The following is a 17,371-nucleotide window of genomic DNA, read 5'->3' as shown; positions in this document are numbered from 1 at the left end:
ACACACACACACACACACACACACACACACACACACACACACACACAGACACACACACACAAAGCAGCTGACTCTTAAACAGGGCTATGATCTCATCCCCATCCGCATATTACACCCTATAAATGACACACACACGGAGTACAGCACCAATTTCCATCACCATCATCTGTCACACCTTAAATGAAAATAAGAATAAAATAAAACCTACAATTCACATATTTTTCTTTTAATTATTTGTTCAGTTAAGTGAAAAAATGTCGAAATACTGATGAACCTTTATTCTGCAAAGTTAAAGGTGTGACATGTCGTGGTTTTAGATGTCAATATAAGAACTAAATGGAGTAAACAAATAGCTTCTATCTCATGCTCGTGGAGTTATTTATACTTGTTTTTTTTACAGTTAATGTGGTATTTTGGAGGGATTTTTCATAATGTTTATCAATTCTCCAGTGGTAAAAAATAGTTTAAATTTAGCACCAAATCTGTGTCACAAATGGAATAATGAGACATAAGCGAGCATGCGAATGGCCGTCATATACATCCGTCATAACGTTTTAAGGCCGTACAATTTATTTTAATTGATTTATTAATTGTTATTTCTGATTTAAGACAAGAACAACTTGACACACACTGCATCTCAAAATAATCTTCAGGTTTCCAGCTTTCAGATGATGTGCACCACTATTATGTGGCATCTACTGTTGACCTGCTATCTCCCGCGAAACATCCCCTGCCCCCCCTTAAAACGGATCTATGTGGGTCTCTGAGGGTTGAGACTAAGATGCTCTCTGCATTGCAGCAGGATGTCATTTCTTCTGTCAACAGGTTTCTCAACCTGTTGGCTCGCTGAAGGAGATAAACATGTTGAAAGTCATTTCTTCCATCAGCCTTTCTCTATATCTAAAATTACATGGAAGTCTTGAAGCTTTGTTTTGCACAGTAGACAATGTCGGATGTCACACAATGTTACATGCACTATTAAATGCAGTTCAACAGCTGGGAGACACTGACAAATATTTATCGTCATGTGCTTAAAAGGTGGTTTTACTATTTTCTTAAATAAATGTGGAAATAACCTTTTGTCAGTGCTGAATTTAAGATGTATAGATATTTCTGTTGCAGCCTCAGTGTCTACAGGCCACCCTGTCAGGCCCTGGTTCATTACATTTGACTTGTGTAAAGTTAATTCACTCTTCGTAACATGTTTCATTTTATCCTGTAAAGTATTACAAGGTACAATATGAGCTGTATTAGGGATGAAAGTTTGCTCTCAATCTTCTGCTCACCGGATCATGACCTGGACCAGACTAACTAAGACTCGGAGTAATCTCTCTATTACGCCTGCTTAGTAAAACCTCATCCCAGGTACAGTAGCTCCATTGAAAGCTAATTTGAAATGACATTTTGATTCTTTTGGTGAGTGTGGTTGAGACTAGAGATAAAAAAGAGGTGTTACATATTAAAGAAAGGAAGAAAATCAGTTCCAAGCCAAAAAGTCAAATGGATAACAATACGCAAATGTAGACGCTGATGAAACCTTTACGAGCACAATAACAAGCAGGTGCATAGTGAGTACTGCTTCGTGATTTTTCATTGTTAAAGGAGAAAAGAAAAGGCCAGCTGAGGCTGCAGGTCTAAATGTTAGCCCGTGGGACTAGTTTATTTAGGAGCAGAGTAATGACCGAGATGCCACTCTTGACAAATGACCTTTTTAAACAGAGGGGTGGAATGGTATTTGGTGTCAGGGAGGCTTCAGCTTCACCTACACAGGACGGGAGCTCAACCTTTTTATCTCACAGCTCCAAACAATGACCTCCTGCTGCACCGTATAAAGGTATGAACTTTGACAAACCTTTTTGTTGTTGTTGTATTTTTGGCTTGATAAATTATTGAGGCAAGGCGACCATTGTTACAACATGACATAGCTCCTAATAAAAGCTGGGAGTCACCTGCTTTGTTCAAAAGGCACCTCATCATAGCTGCTTATTTAAGTTCATATTCACAATGCAGATTTTTCCAGAAGGGTCTAGCTGCAGAGCTCCAACTGTTATTTTCCCATGTGTAGCACTTTGAAACTTTGTTTTGAAAATTGGTGCACAAATTTTGTATTGATTATGTAGTAACGGCCAGAAAAAGCCTGGTATTCTACTAGTACTGCTTTAGTAACCTGACATCAGAGATCCTTCTTGTTACATAACACAAAAGCACTGGACTGCAATGAACAGCCGAAGCTAGCAGCAGTAATATTTTCAGACGTGTATTCCCTCTAATCGTGAAAAAATCCCAACTTTTTAATGTATCTCAAGTCTGATGGTTCCTGCCAGAAGAAAGTGACATTAATAAGATGATATTAATGTTTCGGGTGAAGAGTGCAGTGAATCCCAGACAAGGGAGACTAAAGCTGGTTTAAGCGATTAGCTGCGGGGTCATTAAGGCGCGGTTGTGTAATGCGAGTTCAGACAAGAGATGAACATAGGCTGCTTGCAAAACTGTCTGAGCTTTTTTTGTGTCTCAGTCTTTGGTTTTATGTCTTTTATATTAACCGTTCTTGTGGATATCCTTGTAGAGAAGGTAATGTCAGTAAATGACTCATATGAGATTATGAGAACACGGTACGACCGACCAATTTGTGTGTTTTCCACCGAGGATCAAACTGTTTTCTCTTTTTTCCGGTACAGATCTTTGTAAGCAAGACACACTATATCAGACCACTTGAGCGAGCGAGCGCACACACACACACATGCACACACACACACACACACACACCTTCCATTCTGTCTCAGAAATTTCACTTCTAACACAGTACTGTATGACCTGTTTTCCACCAATAGAATATATATATATATATATATATATGAGTGGGACTTCAAATGTATTATCATAAGAGAAAAACGATTTTTTAAAGATTTGGATTGACCTCTGTACAACACAATGGAGTCTTCTCTGTGTTCGCTGGTACCACAAGTCTAGGGCTGCAACCAACAATTATTTTTATCTTCTATTAATCTGTTGATTATTTTCTCAATTTATCGATTAGTTGTTTGATCTTTAAAATGCCAGAAAAGTGTTTTCCAAACGCAAGAAGACATCCAAATGTCTGGTTTTGTCCACAACTCAAAGATATTCAGTTTACTGTCATAGAAGAGTAAAGAAACCAAAGAATATTCACATATTAGAAGCTGGAATCAGAGAACTTTTACTTTTGTTTTCCTTAAAAAATGACTCAAACTGATAAATAAACTATCAAAATAGTTGGCAATTAATTTAATAGTGGGCACAGATCCCTGTGCTAATAAAGGTAATTACATTACGCCCTCCACCGCTTAATTTAAATATACAAAGATGACCCTGATCAGATTTAATAGCTTTTATAAATCGATATTGTTCACTCTATCTCGTGTTGATGCTGTATTATGGTCTGGCATTCCTTAAAAGTCCAAGTAGCAAAATAAAATGACCTCAGAAATGTGTCACTTTCCTACAGGAAACGTTCTCCCGATGCATGATGTCATACATTCATACACACGGCTGTATAGCGTGCTGTGGTGGTGCTGGACTCAATGCAGTCCTTTACACAGATGCATTTTGGCTGCCAGACGACTCAAGTATTCAAGTACACACACAGAAAGTGAAACAGGGAAACTTGTGAAGGGGACCATTGAATAGACTCGGCCATTATGCGCCCTTGTTTTGAACACCACAGCCAGAGGAACCGTCCACACACAGCTTTATATACAGGGGGCTTTTTCATGCTAAAACATGCAAATAAACTAGCAGGAATTCATGTAAATGATCTGACCATAGTGCAAAGACACAAATACAACTTGCACTCATCACCACATCTCACTGCATGATTGATAAATGCCAAAGAAAGTAGAAGTTTAAAGATGATATTGTTCAGCTCCTCAGCAGAGAGTACAGGTCAAAACTATCCTTCTCCCCTTTAAGCCAACAATAACAGCTCTGAGATCTGTGTTATTACGAGATTACAGCGGATCAGATCGGATAACGGGTTAACGAGAACAAAGGAGCAGAGCCGGGCCAATCAAATTCAATTTCCCACGCAACATCAGAAACCCTGAGCCAATCAGGGGGAGGCATGCTGCGGGAGACACGACATGAGAGAAAAAAACAACCAAAAACAATCCAGGGAGGAAAAATGATGAATGTGTGATAAACACAATGAAGTACTCATGGCAACCAAGGAGAAACTGACACATAAATGCCTTTAGACTTAGCTTTGACACTTGCTAGCTAGTTTTTTGATACTATTTCTGGATTTGATGCAACTTGTAAATGCTTGTTAAAACCAATGGTGTCGACATGTTTCAGGTTCAGTCCATGCACAAAGAGAGTTTCCGTTGTCCTCACCTGACCAGGTACAATACAGCATTCACAGTTACATGCTGTGAATGCTCTGAACATACTCTTTTTGAATCGTGTCATGTAAAAATGACAGTAACTTTTATACTTTCTCAGATTTTCATTATTTTTGCTGGCTGATTAACCAATATTTAAAGCTGCACTAAATAGAGTGCTGCAGAAATGAGTCCGAAAACACGGAAATGACTCTCGAAGTCAATGGGTTGTTGGTTTGAAGCCTGCTGATTTAGGCAAAAAAGATTGGCACTTTAAGAGCATCCCTAACATTCACGAGAACAAAATGAGACAAACTACAAGTGATTCAACATGGAAAGTTATAAAATTATAATTACTCAGAATCCACAACATGTTGAAAAAACATGAAGAGAAAAGGAGAAGAGAGAGAAAAGCCACCAGGGTTTTCTTTCCATGTCAATACTCTGATAACTCGGGATTCATCGAGGGCTCTCGTAAGAGCGTTGAGTTCTCCACTAACACATCCTTAAAGGGTTCTTTTGGAAATCCCACATTATCGTAAGTCATCCTGAGAGCAGGGTGGGAAATTGAGCTATTTATGAAACTAACACACACGCTGAGGGGGGAAAGGGAAACCAAAGCTGTAACAAAGGACATCCTCTCTCTTATATCATTAGGGCTGAACTTCCAGGAATAAGTCTGAGCCCGGGAGGGAGGAGGGGATCCGAGAGGAGGCACTCCCTAGCCGGGCCGAGACAGACGACACAGCCGGGGAGACGGCAATTACCCACGATGGATGTGGATGTGGTCCACGCTCGCTGTGGGACTGGTGTTCAGTGAATGCAACCGTGTGACTCTTTGTGGAAGACAATGGGGAAGAAGACAACATCTGTGTGTAAAGGCAGTAGCAGAAAATGATGATACTGTATCTGTACATCGTCGATAATGTTGACTAAACAAATGTGTTTGTCCTGAGATTTCTACCATCAGAACTCACATTCAAACTCCCACGTTAATCCAAACTTCATACACAAACATTTCCAGCTTAAAATGTTTACAATAATTTATCAAATGATACCAATATTTGACAAAATTACATATTACTACCCCTCTATGTTATGTCTGTTTTGATAAATAAACTAAAAGCATCCCCACCTTCTTTCTCATAAGAGCAAAACATCTTTTTTGTTTTTTGTTTGTAAATGTATCGAGTCAGGACCGGATTCACATTGAAATATAGTTATCATCATCATCATCATCAAATGCAGGATGGTTAATCAATAGCAACATACAGCCAGATGTCTGTGATGATGATTGTGAACACCGTCACTGAACTCATTTTTCATGTATCCTCTGTTCAGAGAGTCTCTGTCTCCTGCAACACTGGTACCGTCTGTAGCTGTCTGATTGTTGAGTAACAGGCTCAGTGTGTGTATGTGTGTGTGTGTGTGTGTGTGTGTGTGTGTGCAGAGCCCCTAACTGAATGAAAAGAGCTTTTGTTTGCTGCACACATTCGGCTTCTCACAGCCGTGTCAACTGAAGCCTGACAAAAAGAGTCGGGGAGCTAAAAGAGGAGGGACGCTGAAACTGAACAACCTTGAAGGTTTCGTTCTCTTGTCTCACATCACTGCCTGCAGCTCAACTAATGGCAATTTGTTAAGCAGCTATTTTTTAAATTAATATGGAAAACAGTGTGTCAAAATAAAATCTAGACGGATAAAATGTAGAAAAAATAGAAAACAACCAGAAAATGACCCAAGGTCACGGTACACTGTGTTCAGGGTGGAGATTCCCCACCAACAGCCGTTTGCCAGCTTTTCGGGCTAAAGCTAAACGTTGTCCGATGTGTCGGCTTCAGCTATATTTAGGTTCAGCTGTGCTGCGAGCTGAATGACAACGTGCGGATGCTAACATGCGTATTAGGTACTCTTGTCACAACCATTTGATAAAACATTTAGAGGTAGAGGAAAGTCAACGGATGACCGGAGCCGTTATGAAAAGTTGTCTGGGGACCGTGAAGGTCTGAACCAAATGTCATGGTAATCCATCACATCGCTCCGGACTAAACGACAAACAGACCAGCGCTGCCACCCCTGAAGCTAGCTGCTAGCATGCCCGGAAAGAGATTCAGCATCTCAACTGTTTTATATACGACTCTCTATTCGTCTTTATTATTCTGCGTTCAACTAAAAGCCTCGAAGCACCACAGACGGCTCTGGATACGCTGTTGCGATCCGATCGGTCAGCTACTCGTTGATACGGTGAAATGTGAAGCCTTGTTGATGCTTTTGGGATCCCTTTGCCTCCTTCACAGGTCGAAAGTCTGGGCCAGCGACAAGTCATCGTCGCTGCAGCTAAAAGGGATTCAGTTTATTAAAAAAGTGTTTCTTTAAAAGTGCTCTATCAGCATCAGTAACCGACCACACTGATGTTGAGTCATTAGTGGAATTACACCATCGATCGCTCTCCTACACTGGCCTCTTTGCTGCATTTCACATCATGAGGTTCTGGGGTTTGCGTTGGCGGTTAATGATACCGATGCTTATTCTCTTCCAGAGCAAAGTGAGCGGAAGTGAGCGGTGAACACGCAAAGTCGATCCCTTGAACTACCTGTGTGTTCTCAGCGAGCTAAAGATGAACACACGGCCCTGATCCCGGCTTCCTCTCAGGCTTAGTGACAGTTTTCTCCTCCTCAACAGCTCCTCTGCTTGAACTCGAAGAGCTTACAGACGTAACAGCGGACCGGCGCGCTGCCACCGCTAACAGGTATTAGTGGTCGCTGACATCCGGTCACAGAATGTGGCAGGCAGTAGCTGTTGTCAGCTGAATGTCTTTTTTTTTTTTTTTACCTTCAAAGCTTCTTTTGAGGTTTGTGAACTAACGTTATGCATGAAACTCAAAAATTCAGTACAGCCCGAGCAGATAAGCTTAATTCTTGCAAGACATGCAGACATAAGAAGCTTTTTTATTCTGTAGTAGTGAGCAGCAGATTATTAATTATGGTCCACATGGTACAGATGTGTGTTTTCTGTAAACCAAATGTCATTTTAAGAATCAAACAATTGAATGTTCTGGTTTCTCTCATCATTTTCCCTCCTTAAATGAATATAGTGTCATTTCATGTCGATTGGCTACTCAATTAATTGACTCATCATTGCAGCTCTACTTGACTGTAAAAAGAAAGTCTACTAGTTGTATTATGTGTTATACCTTTTCTCCAGTGTTGTAGTATTAAAAGCAAGCTAGTTTTTGGTTTGATCTGAATCATTACGATGGGTCTAGAGCTGCAACAATTCAATTAATTGCCAACTATTTTGATTAAAAATTCATCTTGGGCTTTGGGAAACACTGATCGACATTTTTCATTATTTTGTAACATTTTATAGACCAAAAGAACGTATATATTAGTCGAGAACATGACTGACAGATTAATCTACAGTTAGAATAGTTGCAGCTCTAGATGGTTTAAACGTAGGGATTAATAGTGTGACACTGCTGCACATCTAGGTTTACTTTTACACAAATAATACTGACTGCGTTAATACAAAAACATCATGAGGCAAATATCTTGTTTCTAAAGCTGCAGTTCTCTTCTTCCAGCCTTAATGCACCTCTCTCTCTCTCTCTCTCTGTGCTGACTCTCACTCTTCTCCTCTTTCTCTGGTCCATTTCCAAGCACCTCTCCCTCTCTTTACAGGCCTCTTTCGATCCATCATGCATCTCTCCCATCCCCCCCTTCAGCTCCACTAAATCCTGCTCCTCTCCTCTCTCTCTCTCTGCTAGTCTTCCATCCACTGTGTGCACTGCAGTGTTACTCGTCTCTCCTTAGCCCACTTCTGCCTCTCTGTTCGTCTTCCTCCCTCCTTCCATCTCTCCCCTCCCATGCTGCTGCACGCACAAATATATCTCAACCAAGATGGACTGCAGATGGTTCCAGCCAGATCGCCTCACAAGCCCACAGCACTTGTTAGTGTGGGTGGTAACCGGCACACTTCTCAACCCAATCCCTTTGAGGGTCACTCTGGAAATACCCTGCTAGAGCCGACACTCGGTACCACCTCATGTCTACTTCCAACAGAGAGAGGCATCTCAATGGAACCACAAGAGCAATGTGGAGGCCGAATGCCTTGCTCAATAACTGCTGATTTGACTGTTTACACAGGAAGCAGAGGAGAGTGTTGACCCAACAACCTTCTGGTCACAGACTTGGTTTGACCCACAAATGATTTCAGGCGGGCATTCTAGATGTTTACCAACTTAAAATGAGTCTTATTTGTGATGTATTGGCCATACGGTGAATCTATTTTCCCTTTGTGTTGTTACGCCTGAACACACCACCCTATTTCATGGTGCATCAGCTTGCCTTGACTCTGAGCTTTTGCTGGGCTGTGAAGTTTGTCGGCCATAATTAGTTCATTTTAACGAGAGATTTATCGTAATTTAAGAATAGAAAACAGTGGTTGATACAGGAAACAATATCATGATATCGATAGGTGAAGTAATTAAACTTATGTTCAACGTTTTTAACTGTGGTTCACGGTTACATGAGCCAAAACTACGACGGACGACAAAGTCAAACGCGCTGCAACGGCCCAAAACATTTCTATACGTGCAGCAGCGCCAGAACCGATGCAAATTCAAAAACATCATACATAAATCAAACAACTACGACAACGGAAACGTGCTGCTTGCTTTAAAAAAAGCAAAAACAAACACACTCTCTTGTTTGTTTTCTTTCTTTGGGGTTGAATATAAAAGCGTTTCCTCTTCGTGTCCCCCCCCCCCCCCCCCTCGGGGATCTAGAGAACTTCTATGGTGTTGACTGGATATGCAGCATTCTTTCACCGTGTTTTGACTTTGCAACTTTTTGGTATTTGCTTTTCATGTATTTGTACTTTTGTTTCCACTGGCAACACGTTTCCGTTGTTGCCTGTGTGTACGTGTTTTGGATTTTCGTATGTGTTTTTGAATGGCCGTGGTTTCTGATGCAGCACATTGCCCTTGTCGGCCACCGTACAAAACTCTGTAAACTGTATGTGTAACAACAACAATCACAAACCTTCAATAATAAATATCGTCATTTGGGATTTTGACTTGTTTAACACACAGGTCCAATAGTAACAGTAATGGTGGCTCCAATCTCTTTGGCCAACACGCACAGTAGAAAGGCACTGGGACCAGCGTACCTAATAAAATGCCATCAGGGCTGCAGTTAATAGTGATTCTCATAAACTGTTGACTAATCCTCCAATCAAAAGGTGAGTCATTGAAGCTACAAAATGTCTGAAAATATTGGAAATCATCATCACACTAGAGGACATCTTTAAAGTTGTTAAACCAATTTTATAAAACAAATAAAAGCTGCAATAATCAATAAGTTTGAATGTCTGGGCGAGTCTTGCCTGTACTCCCTTCTAAGCAGAGCACTAATCTCTCCATCAAGCTGAATGTTTCTGCCAGTAACTGTGGAACAGCAAAGGCAGCAGAGAAGCAGAGAGTCTGTGGAGCCAAATAATGAGGAACCAGTGATGCATCCAGTGCAACTTGAGGGATTTGTATTTCTATGCCACTTAACTATAATCACAATATTGAAATTTGTTCTGAACTTTAGCACCTTTGTTGTACTTGCTGGCAAAAGTTGTTGCCTCTGACTCTCCCTCCATATTTCGACCCTGATTCAGCAGCTAAACCACCAGTCATGATGTAATCACCAGACTGTTGTTCAATTCCAGCCACCAGCACAGAATGTCCACAGTGTGTTGATGGTGTCCCGGCAGCTCCCAGTGCTCGTTCACAGTCAGACAAATGAGCCCGAAATACAGCGCAGGCCCAGGCAACATTCATATGCTGCAGCAATAAATACACACACACACACACACACACACACACACACACACACACACACACACGCACACACACGCACACACACGCACGCACACGCACACACAGCTCACTCTGGGTGCCTTTAAATCAGTGAGGCATTGCAGTCAGAGAGCCATAAATGAAACAGAACTACCACAACAAGCCAGAAGGCAAGAACTGTGTGCCAATGTGTGTGACTCAAAAGTCCCAAAAAGAACAGCTGTTACATCCACCATGCACATATTTTACTTTCAGACACATAAATGACGGTCATGCACTGTGACTCAGAATGACAAAGCCAGCAGAGGAGGAAATATTTAAGATACCACGAAGTAAAAATACTCTCATGACATGTATGAGCAGCAAAATGCATTTAAATAGGAAAAGTAGTAGTACAGTGGTGATGTTTTCATCAAGCTGAATATCTAATGTACTTTCACTTTGACTAGAATAGAGTACTCTATTACAAGTACAACTAACAAGAAATCAACAGGAGTTTACCCACAAAATGTGTACTTATTCAAAAGTAAAAGTACTTGTTGTGCAGAGTTGGACTACAGTATGTATTAGTAAGCATCATGTTAATGCTTTAATTATAGTCCGAGTGATACTGGACTTTCCTCTGATTGGAAACAGAAAAGGACCCTGAATGGCCATACGACAGCAATTGTCATAAACTTCCATTAAAATAAATACTTCCTAAATAAATGATTTATTGAGGAAGACACTTTTCTAAATGTCATGGCTGCAGAGAGTTAGAGCATTGATTGCATCAGTGGGAATACGATGCTCTGAGTTACACAAGCACAAGTTGTGCAGCACACTTGTTTTTTTCTTGTGGCTTTGTTTGAAGTACCTCAATAATAGAGTTCACACAATAATAATGGCTTTGGGGATGTTGGCACGGCTTGAAAAGATCTCAAAATAATAACGAAATATAATCCTTCAACATTGAACAGCCTTCAAAACAAGCCAAGCAAAGCATTCAGGCGACGCTGCTTTCCACTGATAACTAAAGAGTGTTGAAGCGGTCTATTCAGGGAAACTAGATAACAGACAATAGGAACTGCATGATATCTGTCGTACGGTGTTTTTACAGATCACAGGTATACTCGTACATATCAAACACACGCATGCAGACAGAGAGAAACTATGCATACCCGGCCTCCGTTACATAACACATTCAGAGAGACACATTCCAAGATCAGGAGGAGCAGCTGAGCGCTGACAACAGGCACGCCGCCGCCTGACACGCCGAATCAGCTGTGGTTTTAAAAACATGTGCACGGCGGCAGGCGGCGAGGCTTTAAACTTGTAATGTCACGACGATAAAGCTGGATACCCACAGGTCCCTTTCTCACACTGGCTGCTGACGCAGACGGATCCAGCTCTGATCTCATTAGAGGACATTGAAGAGTGAAAACATGGAGGTGGTTCAAGCTGTGCTCGGATAATGCTGCTGGAAATGACATTCACTATGAAGAGAGCTAACAGCTATATGTTTAAGTCATTTCTCAAGCATAAATGCATTCCACGGCTTGACTCTAGCAACAGTGTTTAGTTGCCAAAACTAAAACCTATGATTGCCATTTTTAGTAACATTATATTTTGAGTAATTAAGACATGAAGACGTGCAGCGTTGTCGTGTTACGGTTCTGACTGTAACAGCAATATTTGTAATGTATGTATTTCGGGGTAAACCTTTTGCTGTTTGCTGTCCGTATGTTTTCTATGTTAAAAAGTAGTTGCCACTGATGGCAACCAAAGGACAAGAATTGGTCGCCAATTTCTCAAAGTGACTGCGAATTGCAACCTGGCAACTTTTACTGTTGAGCCCTGCATTCACTGGCTCCTATCTCAGGTGTGATGAGTTGCTACACTGGGTTTTAAAGAAGACACCTTGAGCTCTGGGAATGTGTGAAATGCATTTGCATTATTCTACACAAACACATCACTATATATACAAAATATGTCAGTGAAGAATCACCACTGCATGAAAGCACATGATGACTCTGATGATTTACTTTATTTCATATAAATGCATCTAAGTAGATAAACTGGCAGGTTAATGCTGTAGACAGGACACGACGGTAATATTGCTGTTTATGTCATATTGCATGAAATGCACCTCACAACACCAGCCTGCAAATATCAATCACAATACAGCAGGAAGGACAGCCAGTCTGCCTTCAGAATAAAAGCCTGGGAGTGTGCACTGGAAAACAAAGGCTTGTATCACCGACAATAATAATAAAATAGTCAAATCAACTAATATCTGGAGTGAATATATGGCTACAAATAGATACCACAAACTGACCCAGATGTTTTAATAATGAGTAACAACATATCTTAAAATATGTATTTTTTTTTTAATAAATACATAAAAAATACCGTTAAATTGTTTTTGAATGCCTTTTTTTTATTAGCATCTCACTCTTTGTATGTACAAATATTTGTTTTATTTTCTACATAAAACGACCCTGTCAACTGCATGTATCGTGTTAGTCTACTTTTTATGCTTTACCTTGCTCTTGAGTCTCACTTTTTAAAATGTATTTAATACTTTTGTTGATACTGTTTTGTTAGATATTCCTAAATACTTCCTAACTATCCACTTCTTTGAATTTACTGCTTCATATGTATATATTTTAGTATTTATATTGTTGTCTTTTTGCAAACCCTCCACTGTGATTTCAAAGCGTTTCCCCACGACACTGAGAGCTTTTATTTTGCTAACTTTAAGCGGAAGTCACACCTCTTCATTCGGTCAAACTTAACGGTGGCATTGTCCCCGCTGTTGTTCCAGTAATATCGGGTCAATAACGGTGATAACATTGGGGCGCAGGCCGCTAATGTGACAGCGATGAACCAGTTCAGTTTACCACCAACGAATTAAAGACTGATTCTACCGACTAACTGTGTATTTTAATCCAGCCTCGAGGGCCTTTAACCCCGCGTACAAAACGATGAAACACCGTTGATGTGTTTAACCGTTATCATCCGCTGATACGCCGCCTTTGTGCCACTGCGATACAAAACAACAACACCAACCGAGATCGCCTCTTCTGTTCTTTAAGACGTGTAACGACATCCTGTTTAAAGACGACATGTCATTAGGAGAGCGTAATGCGCGTAATAAGGCGGTGTCTTTCCCGTTAACACCGACCGAGGCATCGGGCTTTTTTTTTTTTCAGCCTCCGACGCATGCTGCCAAACTGGAGCATTTTTTCCTCATCCACCTCTTGACCAAAATAACGCCACTAAAATCTCAAATGTAAAACACTCACCTTGCAGCAGCGGGTCGACAGTCGGTCTGTTTTCGGTGCAAAGCATGCGTAGCCGTTGATGAACCGGGCTGCTGGTGCTTAGTCCTTGCAGACAGCGGCGGTGCATCGCAGGATGGGTTGGGCCGGAGCGGCGCGTCATCCTGAGGTCACAGTTCTGGTCCCAGACTGGATTATCTAATCCTGGGTGGGACGGATGGCTCTCATTAAAGCCTGTTAACCCCGGTCAGGTTAGCTTTGACTGAAAATAAAAAAGAAATCATCTCGGTGACAGATCTTATTTTTAAAACATTTGAAACTAAAGCAGTTCATAGTGCTTTACATAATAAACAATGAGGTAAATTTATATACCTGAGCATATACAAACACATTCATACATAGATATAGGTTATATTGGCTACGTCCATATACACCTATATATTATTATATATTATTATATTATATATCATTATATTATATATTATATTTATATATTTGTTATATATACATAGGTGTTTGTACAATATATTTACAGTACAAATATATAGAGTGCAAAAAAACAAAACAAATAAAGTGCATAAACTAAACACAATGGCATGAATGCAAACAGGTTGTGTAAATCCAAACACAAAGTCTACACATATAAAAACACAGATTTATTTTATGTATTTATTTATTCATAGCAACATGAAAGCAATTAATACCAAGGCTAATCTAAAATTGTAGACTTTATTAAGTTAAGAGCTGTTTTATGTGTAATTCGGAGATGCATGGGCTGAGTGCCAGGGTCTATAAATGATACAACTGGAATGACCTCATTGAAATGACAGAGGATAGAATAAATAACATGTTTACTGTCAGTGGAGCAAATCACACAGGTCTCCACTGGTCCACCTTTGAGGGGGTGGATAGTCTATCTCCAGAAATTATCTGTGTTGTTATGTTAACTCGAGCAAAAGTAAGCTTTTATTGGCATTTTAATTAAATGGTTAGAAAATGTCTTGTCAAAGCATTAATTAAGGACACATATCCCAACTTGACAGATAGAATGGTGATAAACACAATCAAGAAAGAATACCGTCCTGACAAAGACAAATAAGGGTTTAAATGTCTATTTTTAATCAAGATTACAACCAGTTTTACCTTTAACATAACAAGACCTAAAGCCCTAGAGCAGCATCTTAGATTTAGTAACCTAACCACCTGTAATGTTCAATTCATCACTATCTTGATTTACCTCAGCTCCCTCTCAGTCCTGCTGACTGTCAGCAGTTTAACAGAATCTCCTATTGTGAAACCTTTATGTTCCCCTGTGGGAAAAACTGTATTACTGCTGCAACAGTGAAGGTTAACAGTACAATACATGATTAAAGATTATTATAACAGCTAGGACCATAAAAAGAAACGAACAAAAAAGCCGGTTTAAGAGATTCCTCCAACTGGATCATTGGCTTCTTGTTAATCACAGGGTAATGTATTAAATCTTGCAGTGACAGTGATGTGACCTGTGCTGTGTCCTTTGTGCAGGTTGAGCTCCATCTGCTGGTTATCTAATGTTACTGCATTTACCAAAGAGCATATTTTCAACCTAAACTCTTACCCTTTTTTTCTGATAGATTACTGTGTGTAGTTGACCTGTCAATCACAGTAAGCCCCGCCCCTAACGCATACTCTGCTTTATGGTCTATTTGACTCTAAATGCGCGAGCACTGCTCCTCCAAGGGTACATCCCAAGTCTCAGAGTCTGGAGAATCACAACAATGAGCTTAAAGACTCTGAACGTTGCCTAGAGATGAAGGGGACATGCAGAAACGAGGTGTTAAAAGATGTGCTTTTACAAACAACCGCTTTTAAACAGAAAGCTATGTGATTCATCGTAAATATTGAAGAAATGATAATAGCAGCTTTCAGTGTTTTTGTGATTTTGTCCACATAGCTTTGTCAAAGATATTTTGCCCTCAAACCACCGACACAATTGACATCATCTCTTTATTTTAATCAATAAAAAACATATACATTGTCTCAAGCTGTTGTTCCACCACAAGCCTCCAGCAGAGCTCGAACACTCCTTTACAAAAAGCCTGTGAAAATACCACTAAGCTGAGGGGAAACCCTCTTTCCTCCTTTTAATGATGGCAGCGTTCAACTGGGTTGATATCTGGGGACTGTGGGGGCCATAGCACATGATTCACGGCATTGCCATTCATGTATAGAAGCCTTGTATGTTTCTCAACTCATTTATTTTATATTTGTCACCTGTTATGTGCACGAGTGTGTATTATCAGGGTAGGGAATACTTTTTGTCTGCCACAAGATGGCGCCATCTGACATGAAAATCAAGTCTTAAAGCTGAGCAGCCAAAAGTTTGAGGCAGTGAAGACATTTAAAAACACATTTATAGTGATTTTGGTTTAATTTATCATGATAATATATGTTTGGGTTTATTGTATGTGTCGACATGTACTTGCAGATCTGGGTCAAATACCCGTCTTCTACAGAGAGAAGACTATATGTGTAATGTCTACTGTATCTGTCATTTCAGGTCCAAAGTAATAGGAAACTGCTTTGGGCCCTGGCAGTCTAGATAATATCAGATTGTAATAAATGCTAACTTCATAAATACTATTCTATTTGATGCTTTCAGTAACAAGGCACAATTACAGTAATCATTTGCAACCATGACTGTTACCAGTTGTATAATAATGATCTTAACAATCAAAAGTATCTCATAATGCACTTTACTCAACAAAGATGATAGACTGCCTCGACTTGAACCGTTTGATTAACCCAGACAGCTAGAGTCTGGGGATTGTGTCTCTCTTGCAGAACTGACACTATTGTAAATGAAGGACAGCTGTGGATCACAATGAACCCAGCCTCTTTGCTCCCACCTGTTCTCAATCAACCTGATAGGGGCGGAGAGCTGAGGTTGGCTGTCAAAACTAAAAAAGTAATTGCGTTGCAGGTTTTTCTGCTGCGGCACCGCTGTGGAAAGAAGACAGACGCTTGGCTGTGTTGGGTCAGCTGATGTCATACAGAAGCATTTCAGTTTGCATTTGATCGTATCTCTGGCTGAAGCCATGGGGCTTGTTCTACGGTAACTTTGAAGTGGTTCTTTCTGTACTAAACTGTCATAGATATCGTATACATACATATGATAATCTATAATATAAACATCATATGATACATTTAAAATGTCTGAAATGGCTGAGATTGTTTAAAAATGTCTGTCTTTTGTAGTGTGATGCTGCTATGGCTGCAGCTTATTGGAGCGCTTCAGACAAGCATTGAATGTAAGACAAAAGTTAAAATTATTATTGTGATGCAAAGTTCTAGTCTTATTTTTGAGTTAATGAATCTGAAAAGTGCTCTTGCAACATGTTGTGAACAAGTTTGATGATGATGGTGATGGATAGTTGACCTTTAGTGATTTACCAACAGCTTCCTATCAGGACTCTGGGCCTATAATTTGGGACATGAGCTACCAGTCCCAGGGTCTCAACTACCAACACCAGGTCCCGGGCCACCCGTCCCAGAGTCTCAACTACCAACGCCAGGCCCCGGGCCACCCGTCCCAGACTCAGCCCCAGGCCCCGGGCCACCCGTCCCAGACTCAGCCCCAGGCCCCGGGCCACCCGTCCCAGTCTCAGCCCCAGGCCCCGGGCCACCCGTCCAAGTCTCAGCCCCAGGCCCCGGGCCACCTGTCCAAGCTTCAGCCACAGGTCCTAGGCTACCAGTCCCAGGGTCTCAACTACCAACACCAGGCCCTGGGCCACCCGTCCAAGACTCAGCCCCAGGCCCCACCGCCCCACCCCCTGGTCCAGGTCTACCCGCCCCACCCCCTGGTCCAGGTCTACCCGCCCAAGACTCAGCCCCAGGTCTACCCGCCCAAGACTCAGCCCCAGGTC

General features: G+C 40.9%; 2 protein-coding genes across 4 annotated transcripts in view; one reads left to right on the top strand and one right to left on the bottom strand.

Annotated features, from left to right (window-relative positions):
- Positions 1-13,614, bottom strand: part of rusc2 (RUN and SH3 domain containing 2) — a 29,729-nt gene extending 16,115 nt beyond the window's left edge. For all 3 annotated transcript variants that reach the window (XM_031870537.1, XM_031870538.1, XM_031870539.1), the window contains exon 1: positions 13,488-13,614. The gene's annotated coding sequence lies outside the window, so the exon portion shown is untranslated. The remainder of the gene's footprint in view (positions 1-13,487) is intronic.
- A 2,834-nt stretch (positions 13,615-16,448) lies between these two features.
- The window catches only part of LOC116396112 (calcium-binding protein P-like), a 6,359-nt gene continuing 5,436 nt past the window's right edge, over positions 16,449-17,371 (top strand). Inside the window, exons 1-3 of the mRNA XM_031870524.1 lie at positions 16,449-16,560; positions 16,704-16,756; positions 16,905-17,368. Of these exons, the coding sequence (XP_031726384.1) occupies positions 16,544-16,560; positions 16,704-16,756; positions 16,905-17,368 (534 nt within the window). The 5' untranslated portion in view covers positions 16,449-16,543. The remainder of the gene's footprint in view (positions 16,561-16,703; positions 16,757-16,904; positions 17,369-17,371) is intronic.

The sequence above is a fragment of the Anarrhichthys ocellatus genome, unplaced genomic scaffold (assembly GCF_004355925.1).
Source record: "Anarrhichthys ocellatus isolate YVR2014 unplaced genomic scaffold, GSC_Weel_1.0 scaffold53, whole genome shotgun sequence".
NCBI classification, from domain to species: domain Eukaryota; kingdom Metazoa; phylum Chordata; class Actinopteri; order Perciformes; family Anarhichadidae; genus Anarrhichthys; species Anarrhichthys ocellatus.
This window is presented reverse-complemented; position numbering and strand designations above follow the sequence as displayed.